Here is an 18,556-nt window from a genome sequence, read left to right on the forward strand (position 1 = left end):
TAAAGGCACAATGTTCATTTACTGAAGCTAGACTTGGAAGCTGAACCACTGTCCTAACACCTGTTGTATGACACCAGTGGGGCTGTTCTGCTGAGACCAGTCAAATGTCAGATAGCCCAAACCAGGTGACCAACATTAAATAGAACTCAAAAGCATATGCCATCTGGGAGGACAGAAGTCAGAGACAGCATACCGACATGACAGTCTCAATAGTCCATTGTCATTTCTGAACTCTTAAATAGCCAAGCACTTTATCAGGTACTGCTAGGTAGACCAATTATCAGCCTTAACTACATTTGGCAAAGCCTGAAATATCTTCAGGGAAGTAAACAAAATATTCTCTTGTGGCATAAATCCAAAACACTTATTAGACGAACAAGAGTATAAACCTAAGTTAAATGTTTCAAGAACAAAATAAAATAAATGAGGAATTAAAACTAATAAAACTCAATTTTTAATATCAATGTTATTTTATTTTTAAAAATAAGAACATTTAATGTAAAATGAATATCATAGTGGTGGACATGATACATCACATACAAAATGTGCGAAGTGACTGAAAATCAGTAGAATAGTTACTATCAGGTCATTTTCTAAATACCTGGGAGATCATTTCAAAAAGCTAATTTCATTAAATGATTATTATTTTAATTATGGTAGTCTAAAAACTTAAGCATAACCATTATAAGATTTACTTCCTACTATTTTAGGCAACATATTTTTATATGGCTACTGTATTCTTATTGTAGTAAAAGAGTTGTTATGAGATACAATTTTTTTAGCTACACATACTGAGGATATATACATATCATCCATAAATTTGTGAAATGTCAATAGTTGCTTTCCCTCTAAACAACAGAGATGAATAATTGTGACATAAACTGTATGGCCCACAGGCAAAAACTTATTTACTATCAGAACCTTTAAGGGGGAAAAAAAAAAAGAAACTTTAAGTTTGCTGCTTTGCAATGATAATTATCATATGTTCCAAAATATAAGATCATAACTGTGAATGCATGGCTCAGACATCCCTGCTATCAACTTCTGTGCTTAACTTTTCTCTCACAAAAGTAGAAATGATTTTTTTTTAATTATCAAGACCTTGAACACTTTTTAAAAATTGGTTACTGTAGTGTTTTGAGAACAAAATTTTCAAAGAACAAAGATCTATTCCACAGAAAAAAAATAACTGTATGCCTAACTCCAATGCATTACTTCATAAATGATTCAGCTCAAAACTCTAGAACATATTACCTGAATGATAATAAATATCCAGCAGAAAAATCAACTCAAAATTCCTCTTTAATTACGAAGCAGGACATATGATTTTTTCCCCAAAAAACATAGCCAATAATGGGTGGAATATGATGGATGCGCAACAAAAGAAGCCCAAATCCTTATGATCCATGTCAGCAGTCAGGTATACAAAAGCAAACCCTAGTAAGTATTCCTTGCTAGAAACTACATACCACATTCTACTCCTAAAAAGCAAGCATGGGGTGCTGGGGTTGTGGCTCAGTGGTACAGTGCTCACCTAGTATGCATGAAGCACTGGGTTCAATCCTCAACACCACAAAAATATAAAAATAAAGATATTGTGTCTACCTAAAACTAAAAAAAAATAAACATTTAAAAACAAAAACACCAAACATGGATGTTACCACTGTGCTTCATGATTCCTACTATGTAGGCGGCCTTAATGGTATTGTGAAGAAAGTACTTGTTCCTCTTAGAGCCTGAAGTTCAAAGGGAGTTGGCCTTGTTCCATCCACTTATTAGGTATATAGTATAAGACATATTTTTATAATCTAAAAATCATATTCTTATTAGTAATAAGAGACCTAAACATGTATCATGTATCAAAAAGATCAATATAAAAAAATGATAAAAAATTGGTTTAATATGCATAAAATTTCTTACCCATTTTAGAAAGATTAAAAACTAATAATTGATAAACTCTCCTATTTCTAATCCTTTGTACAATTTTTTTAAACCTTCATCTTATATAAAAACAAACTTATTTAAAAAATTTATGTGAAGGATAGGGTACCTGTTAAAGAATATATAGCAAATTTTTTAAAAATTTCTTTTTGTAGTTGTAGATGGGACAGAATGGTTTCATTTTATTTGTTTTTTATTTTTATGTGGTGCTAAGGATTGAACCCAGTGCCTCATGCATGGCAGGCAAGTACTCTGCCACTGAGCTACAGCCCTAGCCCCAGAATGTTTTAAAAAGAGACTGAAGCAACTGGCTGTCTTCAAGAGTGACTACTGGGCTGGGTTGTGGCTCAGTGGTAGAGCGCTCACCTAGCACGTGTGAGTCACTGGGTTTGATACTCAGCACCACATAAAATTAAAATAAAAGTTATTGTGTCCACCTACGGCTAAAACAAATATTTAAAAAAAGAGAGAGTGACCACTATTGACTCTCAGAGCTCTAGGGAGGAAAAAAAAGCATCCAGGTGACAAGCAAACAGGACAGACAAAAGAATAGTGATAAAAAGGGGCAGGGCCAGGCATGGTGGTGCATGCTAGGCATGGTGGTGTGCACCTATAATCCAAAGAGCTCAAGAGGCTGAGCTTGAGACTGAGGCAGAGAATCGGAAATTCAAAGCTTGCCTCAGCAACTTAGCAAGGTCCTAAATAACTCAGCAACATCCTGTCTCAAAATAAAAAAATAAAAAGGATGTGGCTCAGTGATTAAGTGCCCCTGGTTTCAATCCTTAGTACACGCAACCCCCACCCCAAAAAAAAGAAGGGGTAGGTGGGACACAATATGATAGGACAGCCTGGAAGACATCATCAGGAACCCTTCAACCATAGCAGTTCTCACCTGGTGGCAAGTACCCCCTCCACCCCCAGTCTGGAGATGTTTTTGGCTATCATACCAAGGAGGAATTACTACTGGCATATAGTGTGTAGAGGCCAGGGGTACTGCTTAACATCATACAATGCAAATGACAACCCCCATGAAAAAAATTATCCTGCCCCAAACATGCAAAGATTCACTTTCTATTCTATTTCCGGGTGGGGGTGGGATTCACTTTAGGCTTATCCTATCAACAGTAGTAGTGAAGGCAGCACAGCTAGATGGTAAAGTTTCTCTACTTCTCAAGAGTCTTAAACAAGTCTTCACCAAAAAAAAAGGACAAGAAAGAATAGGCAAGGACAATAAATTTGTTGCTTAACATGCCCACCTTATAAGAAATACTAAAGGAAGTCTCAGTGGCAACCTTAATCGACAGGAATAAGTCACTGGAAATGATAAAATACATGAAAGGTAATATAAATGTATTCTTTTTAAGTTTCCTTAAAAGACAAACCTGTATAAAACAATGATAATATCACTGTATTCTTTGGTTTATAATATGAGGAGTAAAACTGGAATTGAAATAGAACAAAAATGTTATATTTTTAATAAAATTAAGTCAGGATTAACCTGAAGAAGACTGACAAATTCAGTTGCATAATCCCTAGGGAAATCAATAAGAAAATAATTTTAAAATGGAAAATATTGCCAAACAGGTATTAATTAAATTGCACCCTTAAAAAAAAAACTGAAACAAAAGGCAGTAAAGAAGAAACAAAAACAAAAAAGATATAAGACATATGGGAAACAAGTAACAAAAATAGATACAACCAATCAAAAGGCAAAAATTATTAGTCTAGATAAAAGAGTAGATCCAACTATGTCATCAACAAGAGAGACATTTAGATTCAAAGAAAGAAATAGGTTGACAGTTAAATGATGGACAATGGTATAGTATTAACCAGGAGAGAGCTGAGAAGCTATAATAAAAATCACACAATAGACTTAAGGAGGGTTGGGGCTGGGGCTCAGCAGTAGCACACTTGCCTGGAATGTGTGAGGCACTGGGTTCGATTCTCAGCACCATGTATAAATAAATAAATGTCTAGCAACTAAAAAAAAAAAAAGAGTTAAGGAATAAGAAATATTTCTAAAAGTAACATGGGGGCTGGGATTGTGGCTCAGTGGTAGAGCACCTGCCTAGCACATGTAAGCCCTGGGTTCAATACTCAGCACGACATAAAAATAAAATTAAAATAATATATTTTTAAAAACACAGCATGGGACATCTCATAATACTAAAAATGCAACATACAGGACACAATAACCACTACGTACATACTTATATATGTGTGTGTGTGTATATTTATGTAATACACACATACATACATACATATGCCTAACACAGAATGCTAAAATGCATGAAGGACAATGGAAAGAAATCAACAATTCAACAACTGTGGTTTAAACATTTCACTCTCGGTAACCAGATAGGAAAGATAAAAACCTGAATAACGCTATTAACAAAGTTAACTTAATGGATATTTATAAAACATTCAACACAAAAAAAGTAAAGTGCATTATCTTTTCAAGTAGATGTGGAGAATTCTCCAGGATAGAAAACATATCAGACAATACATAAACATGAGTGTACGTGTGTGTTTTATGTTTTACTTGTTTCTTATATATAAACATATATAAATTCATAAAACATATAACAAGTCATAATAAATTCATTTAAAGCACTGTCTCTGACCAAAGACAAAGTTAACTATAAGCCATTTAGAAAGTCCGTAACTAAATATTTGGAAACAACAATCTTTTAAAAAGAACTTTTTTAAAAAATACATCAAAGAAATCACAAATAGGGCTGGGATTGTGGCTTGGTGGTAGACCACTTGCATAGCACATGTGAGTTACTGGGTTCGAGTCTCAGTACCACATAAATATGCAAATAAAGGTATTGTGTCCATTTACAACTAAAAATATTTTTTTTAAAATCACAAATAGATGACACTGAATAAAAACTAAAAACAAGATAACATTTATTGGGATGCAGCTAAAGCACTGAAGAGAGTACACTTAAACCTAATTGTGGAAAAGATCTTAAATCAATAATCAAGCTGCACCTTAAGAGAAAAAAATAAAGTAAAAAAACAAGCAAAGGAAGGGAATAATCAGATGAAATAGGAAAAATAATAATAATTTTTTAAAATACAAATGAAGCCAAAGATTGGTTCTTTGAAAACATCAACAAAATTATTCAATCCTCAGCTAAAAATGACTAAGAAATTCCAGAAATTAACAAAATTAAAAATTTTGCTCACTGATCTTCAAAAATTAAAAGGATTATAACAGAATACTATAACTTTATGCCAACAAATAAAATTGTTGGCATAAACATATTTATTTATAAATATGCCAACAAAATAGGAAGTTAAGTAAAAAGATCAAACTCCTAGAAAGAAAAATTGAATCAAGAAGATACAGAAAACATAAGTAAGAATATAGCTAGAAAATAAGTCATTAAAGATTTTCTCATGGGGCTGGGGATGTGGCTCAAGTGGTAGCGCGCTCGCCTGGCATGCGTGTGGCCCGGGTTCGATCCTCAGCACCACATACCAACAAAGATGTTGTGTCCGCCGAGAACTGAAAAATAAATATTAAAATTCTCTCTCTCTCTCTCTCTCTCTCTCTCTCTCTCTCTCTCTCTCTCTCTCTCTCTCTCTCTCTCTCTTTAAAAAAAAAAAAAAAAAAAAAAGATTTTCTCACAAAGAAGTCCAAATGGCTAGACTGGTAAATCCTACCAAATATTTAAAGAATAACACCAAACTTAAAAAACTCTCTTTAGAAAACAGAGAAGAATGCAACACTTCCAAATTCATTCTATGATCCTGATACTACTTCTATCTGTATGTATGTCCATTTGTCTGTTTCTCTCTCTCTCTCTCCCCCCTACACACAAACACACCAAAAAAAAAAAAAAAAACTATACACAATTCAAAATCAGATAAAATCTTTAACAATGTGTTAATACACTGAATACTAGAACACATATTAAATATCAAGTCAGATTTATGCTAGAAAGTCAGTATAATGTATGAAGAGTAACTAACATATTCTGCCATATAGGAAGAATAGAGAAAAAAATTAGATCACATTGGTATCTCAGTAGACAAACACACACACAAGGGCATTTGACAAAACCCAACATACAGTATCAAAATTCTCAAAAACTCTGAGTACTTACTCAACCTGATAAAAAGTACCTGCAAAATATCTATAGCTAACCTCCTGCTACAGATAAACACCAATTCTACTCAAAATGGAGGGTTTTAGCCAGTACATTAAGGTAAAACAAGATTTAAAAACCACCCAAATAGTGGCCACAGTGATGCACCTCTAATCCCAGTGACTTGGAAGGCTGAGGCAGGAGGATCTCAGGTTCAAAGCCAGCCTTACCATCTTAATGAGGCTCTAATTACTGAGATCCTGTCTCAAAAATTTTTAGAAAAGGGGCTAATAATGTGACCCAGTGGTTAAGTGCCCCCGGATTTTAAGTAAGTAAGAAAGACTGGGGGTGTAGCTCAGTGGTAAAGCACCATTAGGTTCAATTCCCAGTATCAAAAAAAAAAGAAACCTCCACATTGGAAAAGTGTAACAATGAAGATATCCTGAAAATACACATAAAAATAACCAAAGACTAAATGAATAAATAAACAAAACCTAATGGAAATAGTTACAAAGTTTAAAAAAATCCAAGATCAATATACAAACTTTTAACTATAATTCTATCCTCAAATAGAATCAGGATAACATTAAGAAAACAATTACACCTAAAATGCAATCAACATTAAGAAGGAATAAATTTAACAAAAGCGTAAGACTTGTACACTGAAAAGTACTAAATGCTATCAAGAAAAATTATAGAAGATCTAAGTAAATTAAGAAAAGCTTCCCTTCCTGTGATCATGGATTAGAAAACTCAATATTATTAATAATTCTACTCAACTGATATGAGATTCAACATAATGCACACTAAAATTCCAGCAGGTTATTAACAAACAGATCCAAAAAAGTTAGAGTGCCAAAGTAATTTTGGAAAAAAAAAGTGAAACTCAAACTAATATTTCTCCATTTTAAAAAGTAGCATAAAGCTAAACTAATCAATATGATATTGGCCAAGAGCAGAAATATGTTATTAATAAAACAGAAATAAATTATTACTATAGTCTCAACTAATTTTCAACAAAAACAAAGAAACTTATAGAGAAAAAAATATTCTTTACAACAACCAATATTAGAAGATTTTTCCAGATTTCTCTGCAAAAAAAAAAAAAAAAAGAACTTCACACTGTAAACAAAAAGTAATCCAAAATGGGACATAACATGAGAATTAAAATGTCTAGAAAGAGACTGTGATCTTTCATCAGACAAATCTGTCTTAGATGCAAATCATGCATTGATAAGTTATACAGAATTTTTAAAAGAAACACTTTAATTCATAATAAAAATAATCCAATTTTTTAGAAATAGCAAACAATTTGATTAGACTTTTCTCTAAAGATACATGAATAGCTAACAACAACAAAAAAAGTCCAACATTATTAGTCATTTTGAAATTTAAGTCAAAACAACAAGATGCAAAACCACCAGAATGTCTAGAATAAAAGACTGAAAATAACCTAAGCATTGGTGAAAATAGAGAGAAACTAAAACATTCAAACATATCTGGTAGAAATTAGAATAGTATGGTCACTGGAAAATAACATGGTACCTTCTAAAAAGTTAATGGAGGGGCTGGGGTTGTAGCTCAGTGATAGAGTGCTTGCCTAGCATATGTGAGACACTGGGTTCAATCATCAGCACCATATAAAAATAATAAAAAGGTTTAAGAAATAAAAAGTTAATGGAAACTTTTCAAGCAACCCAGCAATTCCACTCAAAAGTATCTAACAAAGGGGGAAAAAAACACAAGTCCACACAAAGAAAAAAATATCCAAAATATCCCACCAACTGGCGATTGAATATGCCTATGATGAAAAATTATTACCCAGTTAAAGAGAAAAACTAGGACATGAATGAATTTCAAAATGACATGAAAATGACAGAAGTACAAAAACAAAAAGACTACATATTAGTAGCATTTTCCAGTAAATGGATGGAACTGGAGACTCTCATGTCAAATGAAATAAGTCAACCCAAAAAAAAAAAGGCTGAATATTCTCTCTGATATACAGATGCTGACTCAGAATAAGCAGGTAGGGTGGAGTGGAGGTTCACCGAATTGGACAGGGGAGAAGAAGAATGGGAAAGACAGGGGTAGAATGAATCAGACATAACTTTTCTATGTTCATACAGTAAATACATGACCAGTATAACTACACACCATGTAAAACCACAAGAATGGATAATTATACTCCACGTATGTATGATGACAAAATACAGTCTATTGTCATGTTTAAATAAAAAAGGAAGAGAGAAAAAGAGAAAGAAAGACTACATGATAGGATTCCACATACATGAAACCTCAATAAAAGGTTTATCTCTAGAGACAAAAGTTTATCTGTAAGATAAACTTAGGAAAGAAGGAACTTTTATGAACTTTTATGAATGCTCTAACCCTCAATTAAGCTGAGAGACAACTCTAAATATTGAATACAACACTATACTCACTATATGGTATTAAAATTATATCTCAATAAAATTTCTGATTTAAAATTAAAGTAAATGACATGTAGGAAAAGGGATCATTTTGATGGTTTTCATTAGGTAGTTCAAATGCCTTGCTCAGTGTATGGCACACAGTAGACATTCAAATCTTTTCTGAGTTAAAATATATATGTGGAGCATTTACTTTTCAAAAGCACATGTATTAACTTTTGACTGCCTTCTGGTACTATTCTGGACAGTTTACACCAGCAATGAATACAGGCAAACAGGATCCCTAGTATTTTTGCATGCATATTTTAATGACATGAGACAAAGAGATGCTATATAGAAAATAAAACAGGATAGGGAAGACAAGATGCCTTATAGATGAAGTCAGGTAGTTGAAGAAGAACTCTGAAAGAAGGCAGTTATAAAAAATGAGGCAAAAATATTAAGGTGGCTGCATGTAAAGGAAAAACATCACTCCAGACAAGACAAAAGAATAATTGCTTGGCATGTTTAAGGGACAGAAGATGGCTATACTAGCTGAAGCATAATGAGGAATGGAACAAGTATTATGAGTCAGAGTACTGTCACGTGGCCAAATTGAGTAGAAGTCTCCAAAATTAGAGTAATAAGTTTAGATGTCATTGTAAGTATCACTTAATACCACCATTAGTTAAGTTTTATGAAATGTGCATACCTCTCCTATAAAAAATTTTCCAATAGGGACAATTCTTTAACAATAATTGAATATGACCTAAAGTTAATGTCTATTATCAATGATTTAGATTTAAGCAGGAATGAAAGTGTACACCTGTAATTTCAGCTACACAGGAGCCTGACGTAGAAGGAACATAAGCTGGAGGCCAGTCTGGGAAACTTAAAACACGCTCAGAATAAAAAAATTAAAAGGCCTGGGGATGAAGCTCAGTGGTAGACTGCTTGCTTTGCATAAGCAAGGCCCTGGATTCAATCCCCAGTACCACAAGAAAAATAAAAAGATTTAAATTCAAAATCTGTTGTAATGCTTGTCAGATTCTGTACATTATATACTTGATTTCTATGCTACTATCTTATAACAATATTAAGAAGGTCTGATTGTTTCCTATCTAACAATTATTTCCCAAATGCTTTAATTTGACCTTTTAGTAGACAATATGCTTTCTTCTTTGACAAGCTAATTTCTATGTCCTCTACTGCTTTTGGGCAGGGTTGGGATTGAATCCAGAGGCACTCTACCAATGAGCTACATTCCCAGTCTGATTGATTGATTGACTGATTACTTGTTTACTTTTTTATCTACTTATTTTAGCAACAGGGTCTAAGTTGCAGAAGCTGGACTTGAACTTGCAATTCTCCTGCCTCAGCCTCAATCCCTGGGATTACAGGCATGCACCACCATGCTTCAGCCTTCTATCACTTATAAAGATTTTTATAATAAAAACTCCTGCCTCAGTTTAATGCTTTGCTTTCCCCAAAACTATACCCCTAAGGCCTATTAAGAATGTTAAAAAGCATTGGCATTTCAGACATTCTAGCATCTTTTGAAATACACAGGAAGGAGCTTACTTCTCCGGCATAATAAAGTGCAGCAAGGACCAGAGCTCCTTGAGGGAATTCTGAAGAGGGGTTCCCGTAATCAGGAGCCTATGGTTGGACTTGAAATCAATCAGAGTTTTATATAATAAAGAGTCATCATTCTTCAACCGATGGGCTTCATCCACTCCCAGAAAGGCCCAGTTAATACTGCCCAGCACAGTCTAAAGTAGAAACAAAACACAACGAGCCACCAAGTCAGAAAGGAACCCAAAAGTGCTTACAAAGTGTTAATCATCTCTGTACAAATACCATCACAAAGGTGTACCTAGACACATTTATTCTTCAGTCTTAATATATAATAGGACTCTCAGACACATTTATTCTTCACTGATTTAGGCCTCTTCCATTTATTCTCTTAGTTTCCAGATTGGTATCTACTCAAAAGAGTATATCAGCTAAAAAGTAAAGGTGGATCTCTTACAACAGGTACTATTACTGCAGGTCCCCCCTTACCCAAAAAAAAAAAAAAAAATGGTATGCTGAGCAAAAATAAAATAAAAACCATGATTTTGCATTTTTTTTTAATAAAGATTGTTTTCTTGCCTAATTAATTACCTTCCCAATTTTGAAGCACAGAAGTCATCGGATTGAATTTATTTGTACTTACTTACTATTAACATATAAACCTCTCAGTAATACAGACAGGAGATATTTTAAGAGCTTAATTTTTCTCAGACATTTCTAGAAAAATACTTCCAACAATGATATGATGGGAAATGCTCAAAATAGCAACCTAAATTCCCCTTCAACTTAAAGGTTCTGCTTTCTATTTATAACCTTAATATTCTTTGAGAAAGTTTTTTTCATTTGGCAGCACAAAAAATAACATGACAAATGGGAGTTTAAAGGCACTAGTATTTGGACAAGTCAAACTAAACAAGATTTAGCTTAAGTATCAATTACACACCTTATCTTTTAAAAGGATCTCATATGTTGTTATAAGTGCATTGAACTTGAGCCTTTTGGTTTGAGAATGAATCCATTCATATTCCCGTATCTATAAGAGAAAATGGCAATTAAGACACAATTTCTGCTTCTACCTTTTTAAATCATACAAGTCATGACAGATGCAATAGAAACATGTCAAATAAAAAAACAAATCTGATCAGAATTTAGTAAATAGCCAATACATTCTGAATTAAGAAACCAAAGTATAAACAGTAAGAAAATTAAAACATGGATCCCTAAGCAGTAAAAACTTTATTGTCAGAATTTAAATAAACTAAGACATATTTGTCAAAGAAAATTCATTTAATTCATCAGCAATAGAGTTCCCAGATCCCTAAAAATTTTTAATAGAAAAGCCATTCAGTTATTCTTTGTGTAGGGCAATACTTTAAGAAGTACAACAAATTCTAACTTCTAGCTCTATAAAAATTTAATTTTATCATAAAATAGAGATATGTGTACCCCAAGAAAAAGAAAAGGGAGGCTTACAGGATGAAAATATAATTTATCATAAATAGGAAATAATGTCAATGTAAAGGAATACAAAAACTAAAACGTAAGTATGACCATTCAGCAAACACAATGACTAAAGATAAAGTTCCTGCAGTTTGTCAAGTTGGAAACCAGCAATCTGGACAATGAGTGCTTGCAGGAGGATCACCACCAAACAGAAAAAAAGATCAAAGAACACTTCACTAACTCATCAATCTTTCAGTTCACTTTCTTTGTTTACCTTCATCCTTAGAAACAGTGTTTAAAGCTGTTTTGCACAACGTTCTTTTTCTCTTTTAATAGTTAACAAATAATTTAACAAAGCTAACAACTACTATATTTTTAGTCCAAATCAACCCAATGAAATCTGCTAGGGTTTATAAGTTAGGCAATTTTAATGAAAGTATTTAATAAATATGAATTTGAAAGCATGACTATGTGATTATAGCACACATCTAAAATGTTTGAGGATTCCTAATGGCTTGCTCTTACTATAAGGGATCTCCCCCAAAACAAGTTTATATATAGTAGTAAAAGACGAAAGCTCTGGGACCAGATACATCTGTGTCCCATCTCCAATTCTGCCATATTCTAGCTGGTCTAAGAACAAGTCTTCTCTGGGTTAATGTTTCTTGAGTCAGTTGGAAAGACTATCACAAAGGTTACAGGTAATATACATAAAACCCACAAAAGGCCTTGCACATGCTTTTTTAAAAGTTAGCTATTATGAAGGAAAGATCTGCTGAGCAAAAACAAATCTGCCACTGTGTTCTAAATTCATGACACCCAATATCAAATTTGCTAGCAAAATATTCTCATTTCTGCAACCCTAAAATATCCTTTGAATTTACTTCTTCTTTGTAAGTTATATAACCTCACCATTTGAAAAGGTCAAGAAACAAATTCTAAGAACATGACTATTTTCAGGAATGTACCTCTACTCAAACAATATTAACTTTATCTATAACATGTCAACTCTATTTTGTAATCTTGTATCTTAAAGGTATAAAAAAGAACAGAGAAGAAAAATAACACTCAAATACAGATAAGTTCTCATTCATGTATTTACTGTTTCACTTCGTTAAACACTAATCATATGTTTCAAAGAATATCTGAGCTGCGTTTCTTTTTATACACAAAACTCCTAATATTAGGAATATAGCACAGTGTCACAATAATAATTTTCCCTAAGTCCTGACCAATAACTCTACAATGGGTTTAGATCAATGTCCAATATACATTTATAACACAGATTCTATCCCAACTCTTTTTGTTTACACACCGTATTTCTGCTCATCAGGTCACCTATGTAAACCACTACGTTAATCTCTGGTGCCCAGATTTCAAACTCCCTCTGCCATGAGGTGAGGGTGGATAAAGGGACGACTATAAGAAAGGGTCCATACAGCTGGTGTTGGTGGAACAGGTAGGACAGGAATGATATGGTCTGGATGGTCTTTCCTAGGCCCATTTCATCAGCAAGAATTACACTGTTATTTCTGCAGAAAAGAAAAAAGTAAAAACAAGGCAACCATTAGTTCAAATGATTTATAGTACATTCAAGATGTGAACTACTATGAATGCCTGGTCAGACTACGTTCTTTATTTTGCAGTTAGTATTATGAATTATATTACCTTCCTTAAATAATATAATTATTTTCCTGTTAAAAAGAGAAGGCAGAACTTATACACACATATAAGTTTGTTTGAATCCCATAAACAGAAAATATAAGCAGACCGGTTATACCCACTACTGGTGAATCCTACAGTCTGCCACTCACATGTCTTAGCTCAAATTACCCACACTATTCTTCTACATGCTACTGGGTTAACAAAACATACACTATTCCCTAATCCAACATGCTGCAAGTGCACAGGTCTTATTTTAAATACACCACAGTCTAAGTAAGTGGTAAGCTGTAGATCAGATTTCTGAACCTCACCTACCCCTACTAAGTGACTTTATCGAAGAAAGAAATCAGGATTCTCTCTTTTGAACAAGCACCTTTGGAAATTCTAATGCAGGTATTCCTTAGATCATAGTTTAAGAAATACTGCTCTAAGAAATTGCCTGGATTTTAATAGGGTATTAAAAGGGGGAAAAAAAATTGAAGAAACGGCTACAGTTAGGAAAGTATGTTTGGCAAATAGAAAGTAGCCCATCTGGCAGGAAATCAGGAATCTATGTATGATAAAAAGGTTGCAAATATGATTAAAAGGTTCTTTACAATAAGGCCACCTATGGTTTGTACATATATATGCTTAACCAATGAACCAGAGAGGATTAAAAGTAATAAACAGGTTCAAGGCAACTTAACTGTGTAGAAAACAAGACATTTAATTGACCAAGAAAAAAAAATTTAAAGTACACTGTCCTCCGCTACAGAGTAGCTAGTTTTAGAAGGAAAGTACAGAAAAGAACAAAGTAGACCACACTGAGACAAAGAATGAAGAAGCATACCTCTGAAATCTCAGATACACCAATTTTCTGTATAGTTTAGACAGAGTATATTCCTTGATTTAATTTCCCTCTCACTTTCCTCAACTTTCCACAATATTGGATAGGAAGCAGGGTTAAGCTTCTCCACTATTTCTTCTTCCTAACAAACTGCCACTGTCGACATACACAGACTAAAGTAGATTTGAACTGATTCACCTGTTTTTCTGAAATCAGACCAAAATATGACATTACTTAAATGTAATACTCCTAGAACCAGGGCCTAACAGCTGCTTGGGTCCTTTGCAGTTGGTTTTTAATTCTTTGGTTTGAAGTTTTTAAAAAGGCTGTCCAAAAACTGTACAAAAAACATTTTGGGACTTTGGACAAAGTACACGACACATTTGCTCCTAAGAGCCCTCAACTGAAAAATAAAAATGTTAGACATAAAATTTCTTAAGGCTCCATCTAAGTTTTTACCGATGCTGTAGAAAGATCAGGAAGCACTCTCCTCTGAAAGGAAAATCATTTTCAAGCCATTAGAATGTTTTTATCAGACCCATATTCTCAGACATATGAACTGAAATTCCTTGAGCTATCTGATTTTTTTAACTGAATATTAAATATTGTATTAGATTTTACAGAACAAAGTGTAGAAAGTGGCTCACTCAGGAAACAGTCACTGTAAAAGTATCTCTATAACTAAAAATCTTCTTTTCAGCACTGAGAAAAAATTTACAAGTATTTATTTTTCAATAGTAGTTTAACTCTGAAATGAGGATTTCTGCCTTAGTATAAAATAATTAAGAAATTCTGAGTTGGCATATAGGGGATGGGATGTACATCAGAATTAAAGATACTTTCACACTGTACATTCCACAAGGACAGAGAAGCCATGTCTGTCTTTGTTCATTGTTAAATTCTTAAGGATACATGGGTCCCTAGCTCTTAGTAATTAGGGTAGCAATAAAGAAATGAAAAACAGTAAACAAAATGTCAAACATATTTTCAACCTACTTGCACCAGGAATGAGCAAGCCAGTTGAGACCTTCTAGCTGATAATCTCGGAGCTCCAGATTTTCCCCTCCTAAATATGCTGGCTGTTTCTTTAAAGCTACAAATCGTGGTCTTTGCTTCAGGGCCTGAAAAACAAAAATTAACAAGGCCCAGCTCTGAGAAAATTTTCTCCTTACTCCTAAGTTAAAATGCTAGCCACAAATGTATTCTATACCAAAACACAAAAATTCAAATCTCACCTATGAATCACCACTCCTATACTCCACCACCCCTTTCTTGATACTCTATTTCCCAGAATTCATCCTGAAATAAAATATTTCTTAATGAAATTAGCTTCTTTCCTAAAAGGAGTATGTGAACAACATTAAAGAGTTCTTCAATTTGACATCATCTCTACTTTATGGCATTCAGTCTCCTATTTTCCCAGTTATCTTTATGTTATCTTATTCTAAACAGTATAAAACAATGAGAAAGTCTATTATCTAAACGCAGCTAAACATGTAATCCTGTAATTACCATAATAGGATTTGTAAATTCTGAAATGTAGCCCAACTATGGGAATTTAATTCTCTGAAGGAAAAGTTGCCAATTTCACTACCAAAGGTTTTTAAGAATAAATAGCATTCTGGATTCCAACATGGCGGCGGGCGCAGAGAGATCAAGTCTCTGACCTCTTCAGCTGTGCGGGCATAGGGAGTCGTAAACAATCTAAATTCTGTTTGCTCAGGATCACTAGGCAATGCTGAACTGACGTGGATCTGGGGCGATCAGTCTGGGCCTCTCAGAACACACACTGAGCCCAGATCGGCTGAATTCAAGCTCCCGTTCACCTGCTTCCCGCAGACAAACATCTGTGACTCAGCACTAATCCATCCGGCTGAAACAAATGGTCGGCCCTTCTGTTCCTACAGAGGTAAATGCCAACCGAGCCTTCATAGGTAGTAGCCACAGGTTTGAAACGGGGCTTGGGAGAGACAGTAAGGACCCACCCGTTGCATTGGTCACCCGGCAAAGGAAAACGAACTGTCGCCATTTGCAAGAGATACCACCATGGCAGAGAACTGACGTCACCAGACTGCGGCGGAGGAGATAACTTCATTGAAACCTGTGGCTACAGGTGTGTAATTCCCTAGCCTTCCCTCTCCACACATCGGGGAAACCTTAAGGCCCCCCCCCCAGCTCTCCCGTAAGGGGCCCCCCCCCAGCTCTCCCATGAGCTCGACAGCCAGACAGAGGGAATCAGAAGTGGCACGGGACCCGCGGCACGGAACTCCCAGGTACCGCTCCCACCAGTGCTGACAACTGAGGTCTCTTGCACCAGCTACCGGGGGCGTGACTACTGGAGGGCAAGTAAAATTCGCTGAGGATTCTCAGCCCCAAGCTCTACAAACTTAGGGTCTGAGGGAATGGCAAACAGGGAGAGTGTGCTCAGTCGTCCATGAAAACAGGGCTCCCGGGAGCAGCAGACCTGGCGTGCAGCCAGTATTGTGGTGAGCGGCACCCGTGAGAGGGGCCTGGCTAGAGGAAAAGTGGGAAGTGACTAGACACAAGAGGAGGCCCTAGGCACTCAGGATTGGAGACTCGCCCAGTCTGGGAGGAGGAGCTGCTGCACAGTGATTGGTTCCCGCGTATTGACAGGAGAAACTTGGCCTGGTGGGCACAGCGCCACTTACTGAAAGAGAAGTTAATCAAACTCTAAGACTGCATTTATTAGTTTTTTTTTTCTCTTTTTTTTGATTTGGGTTTTTTCTTTCATTTTCATTTCTTTTTTTTTTTTTTTTTTGGTTGTTCACAACATTACAAAGCTCTTGACATACCATATATCATACATTAGATTGAAGTGGGTTATGAACTCCAAATTTTACCCCAAATGCAAATTGCAGAATCATGTCGGTTACACATCCACATTTTTACATACTGCCATATTAGTGACTGTTGTATTCTGCTACCTTTCCTATCCCCTACTATCCCCCCTCCCCTTCCCTCACATCTTCTTTCTTGTTGTTTTTTAAATTTTTTTTTTACAATTTTTTTAAATTTTTTTTCTTCTCATTTTAATGTTAATTTTTTAATTTTTTTAAATTTTTTTTAAATTTTTTTTCTTTTTTTATTTCCTATTTTTTTTCTTCTTTCATCTTTTCATTTCTTTTCAATTTTCTTATTCCCCCTTCCTTGAATTCTACCTGCTTACGCTCATTCTCTTTACTGACTTCTTCCCTTCCCTTCTAATACCTTTCCTCCCAAGCATCAAATAAATTTATAGGAGTAAACAGTAACTCAGCAGTCAAACAGAACAAGAAGTAACATGAGCAACTTGAAAAAACAAGGAAGAAAAGAAGTACAAACAATGCAGGACAGCCTAAATATTCAGGAGGACCTAGAGTCATCAGAAAAATGGTCATATAAAGAACTCAAGGAACACCTTAGACAGATGGAATAGAACCTTAAAGAGGACACAAGACAGCAAATTCAAGCAGCGAAAGAACACACTGAGAATGAATTACATATACAGATAAAAGAAGAAGTTAAGCATCTTTCTCAGGAGATAAAGATTATAAAAAATAAACAATAATTCTAGAAATGAAGGAAACGATAAACCAAATTAAAAACTCAATTGAGAGTATCACTAACAGATTGGAGAAAGTAGAAGCCAGAACGTCAGATAATGGAGACAAAATATATCATCTTGAAAAGAGTCTAGCCAACTCAGAAAGGCTGGTAAAAAATCACGAGAAAAACATCCAAGAGTTATGGGATAACATAAAAAAACCAAACTTACGAGTCATTGGGATAGAAGAAGGTACAGAGATTCAAACCAAGGGAATGAGTAACCTGCTGAATGAAATAATTACAGAAAACTTTCCAGAAATAAAAAAGGAAACAGATATACAAATTGAAGATGCATACAGGACACCGAGCACACAAAATCACAGTAGACCAACGCCAAGACACATTGTTATGAAGATATCCAATATACACAACAAAGAGAAAATATTAAAAGCTACAAGAGAAAGGAGGCAGATTACATTCAGGGGTACACCAATAAGGTTAACAACGGATTTTTCATCACAGACGCTGAAAGCGAGAAGATGCTGGAACAACGTATTTCAAACACTGAAAGACAATGGATGCCAACCAAAAATTCTGTATCCAGCAAAATTAAGCTTCAGGTATGACAAAGAAATAAAAATCTTTCATGATAAACAAAAGTTAAAAGAATTTGCAGCCAGAAAACCAGCACTGCAAAGCATTTTGAGCAAAACACTACACGAGGAAGAAATGAAAAACAATAACCAAAACCATCAGTGGGAAGTGCCTCGGTAAGGACAGAGGGCGAGGGGAAAGATAATCATGGAGAAACAAACTAAATTTTTTTTAAAAAAGGATAAATAATCAAACATGGCTGGAACTACAAACCATATATCAATAGTAACTCTAAATGTTAATGGCTTAAACTCTCCAATAAAGCGACATAGGCTGGTATCATGGATTAAAAAAATAAATCCAACAAGGGGGAGAAATGAATTACAGTAGAGGGGGTAGAGAGAGAAGAGGGGAGGGGAGCAGAGGGGAGGGGGGATAGTAGAGGATAGGAAAGG

At 34.7% G+C, this 18,556-nt stretch overlaps 1 protein-coding gene across 1 annotated transcript in view; it reads right to left on the bottom strand.

The window, feature by feature from the left end:
* The window catches only part of CHD2 (chromodomain helicase DNA binding protein 2), a 137,620-nt gene that overhangs the window by 68,162 nt on the left and 50,902 nt on the right, over window positions 1–18,556 (bottom strand). The window contains exons 13-16 of the mRNA XM_081290849.1: window positions 14,958–15,082; window positions 12,786–13,002; window positions 10,971–11,060; window positions 10,034–10,224 (exon numbers count right to left, since the gene is read on the bottom strand). Coding sequence (XP_081146975.1) covers window positions 10,034–10,224; window positions 10,971–11,060; window positions 12,786–13,002; window positions 14,958–15,082 — 623 coding nt within the window. The remainder of the gene's footprint in view (window positions 1–10,033; window positions 10,225–10,970; window positions 11,061–12,785; window positions 13,003–14,957; window positions 15,083–18,556) is intronic.

The sequence above is a fragment of the Spermophilus citellus genome, assembly GCF_964194105.1.
Source record: "Spermophilus citellus genome assembly, chromosome: 4".
NCBI lineage: Eukaryota > Metazoa > Chordata > Mammalia > Rodentia > Sciuridae > Spermophilus > Spermophilus citellus.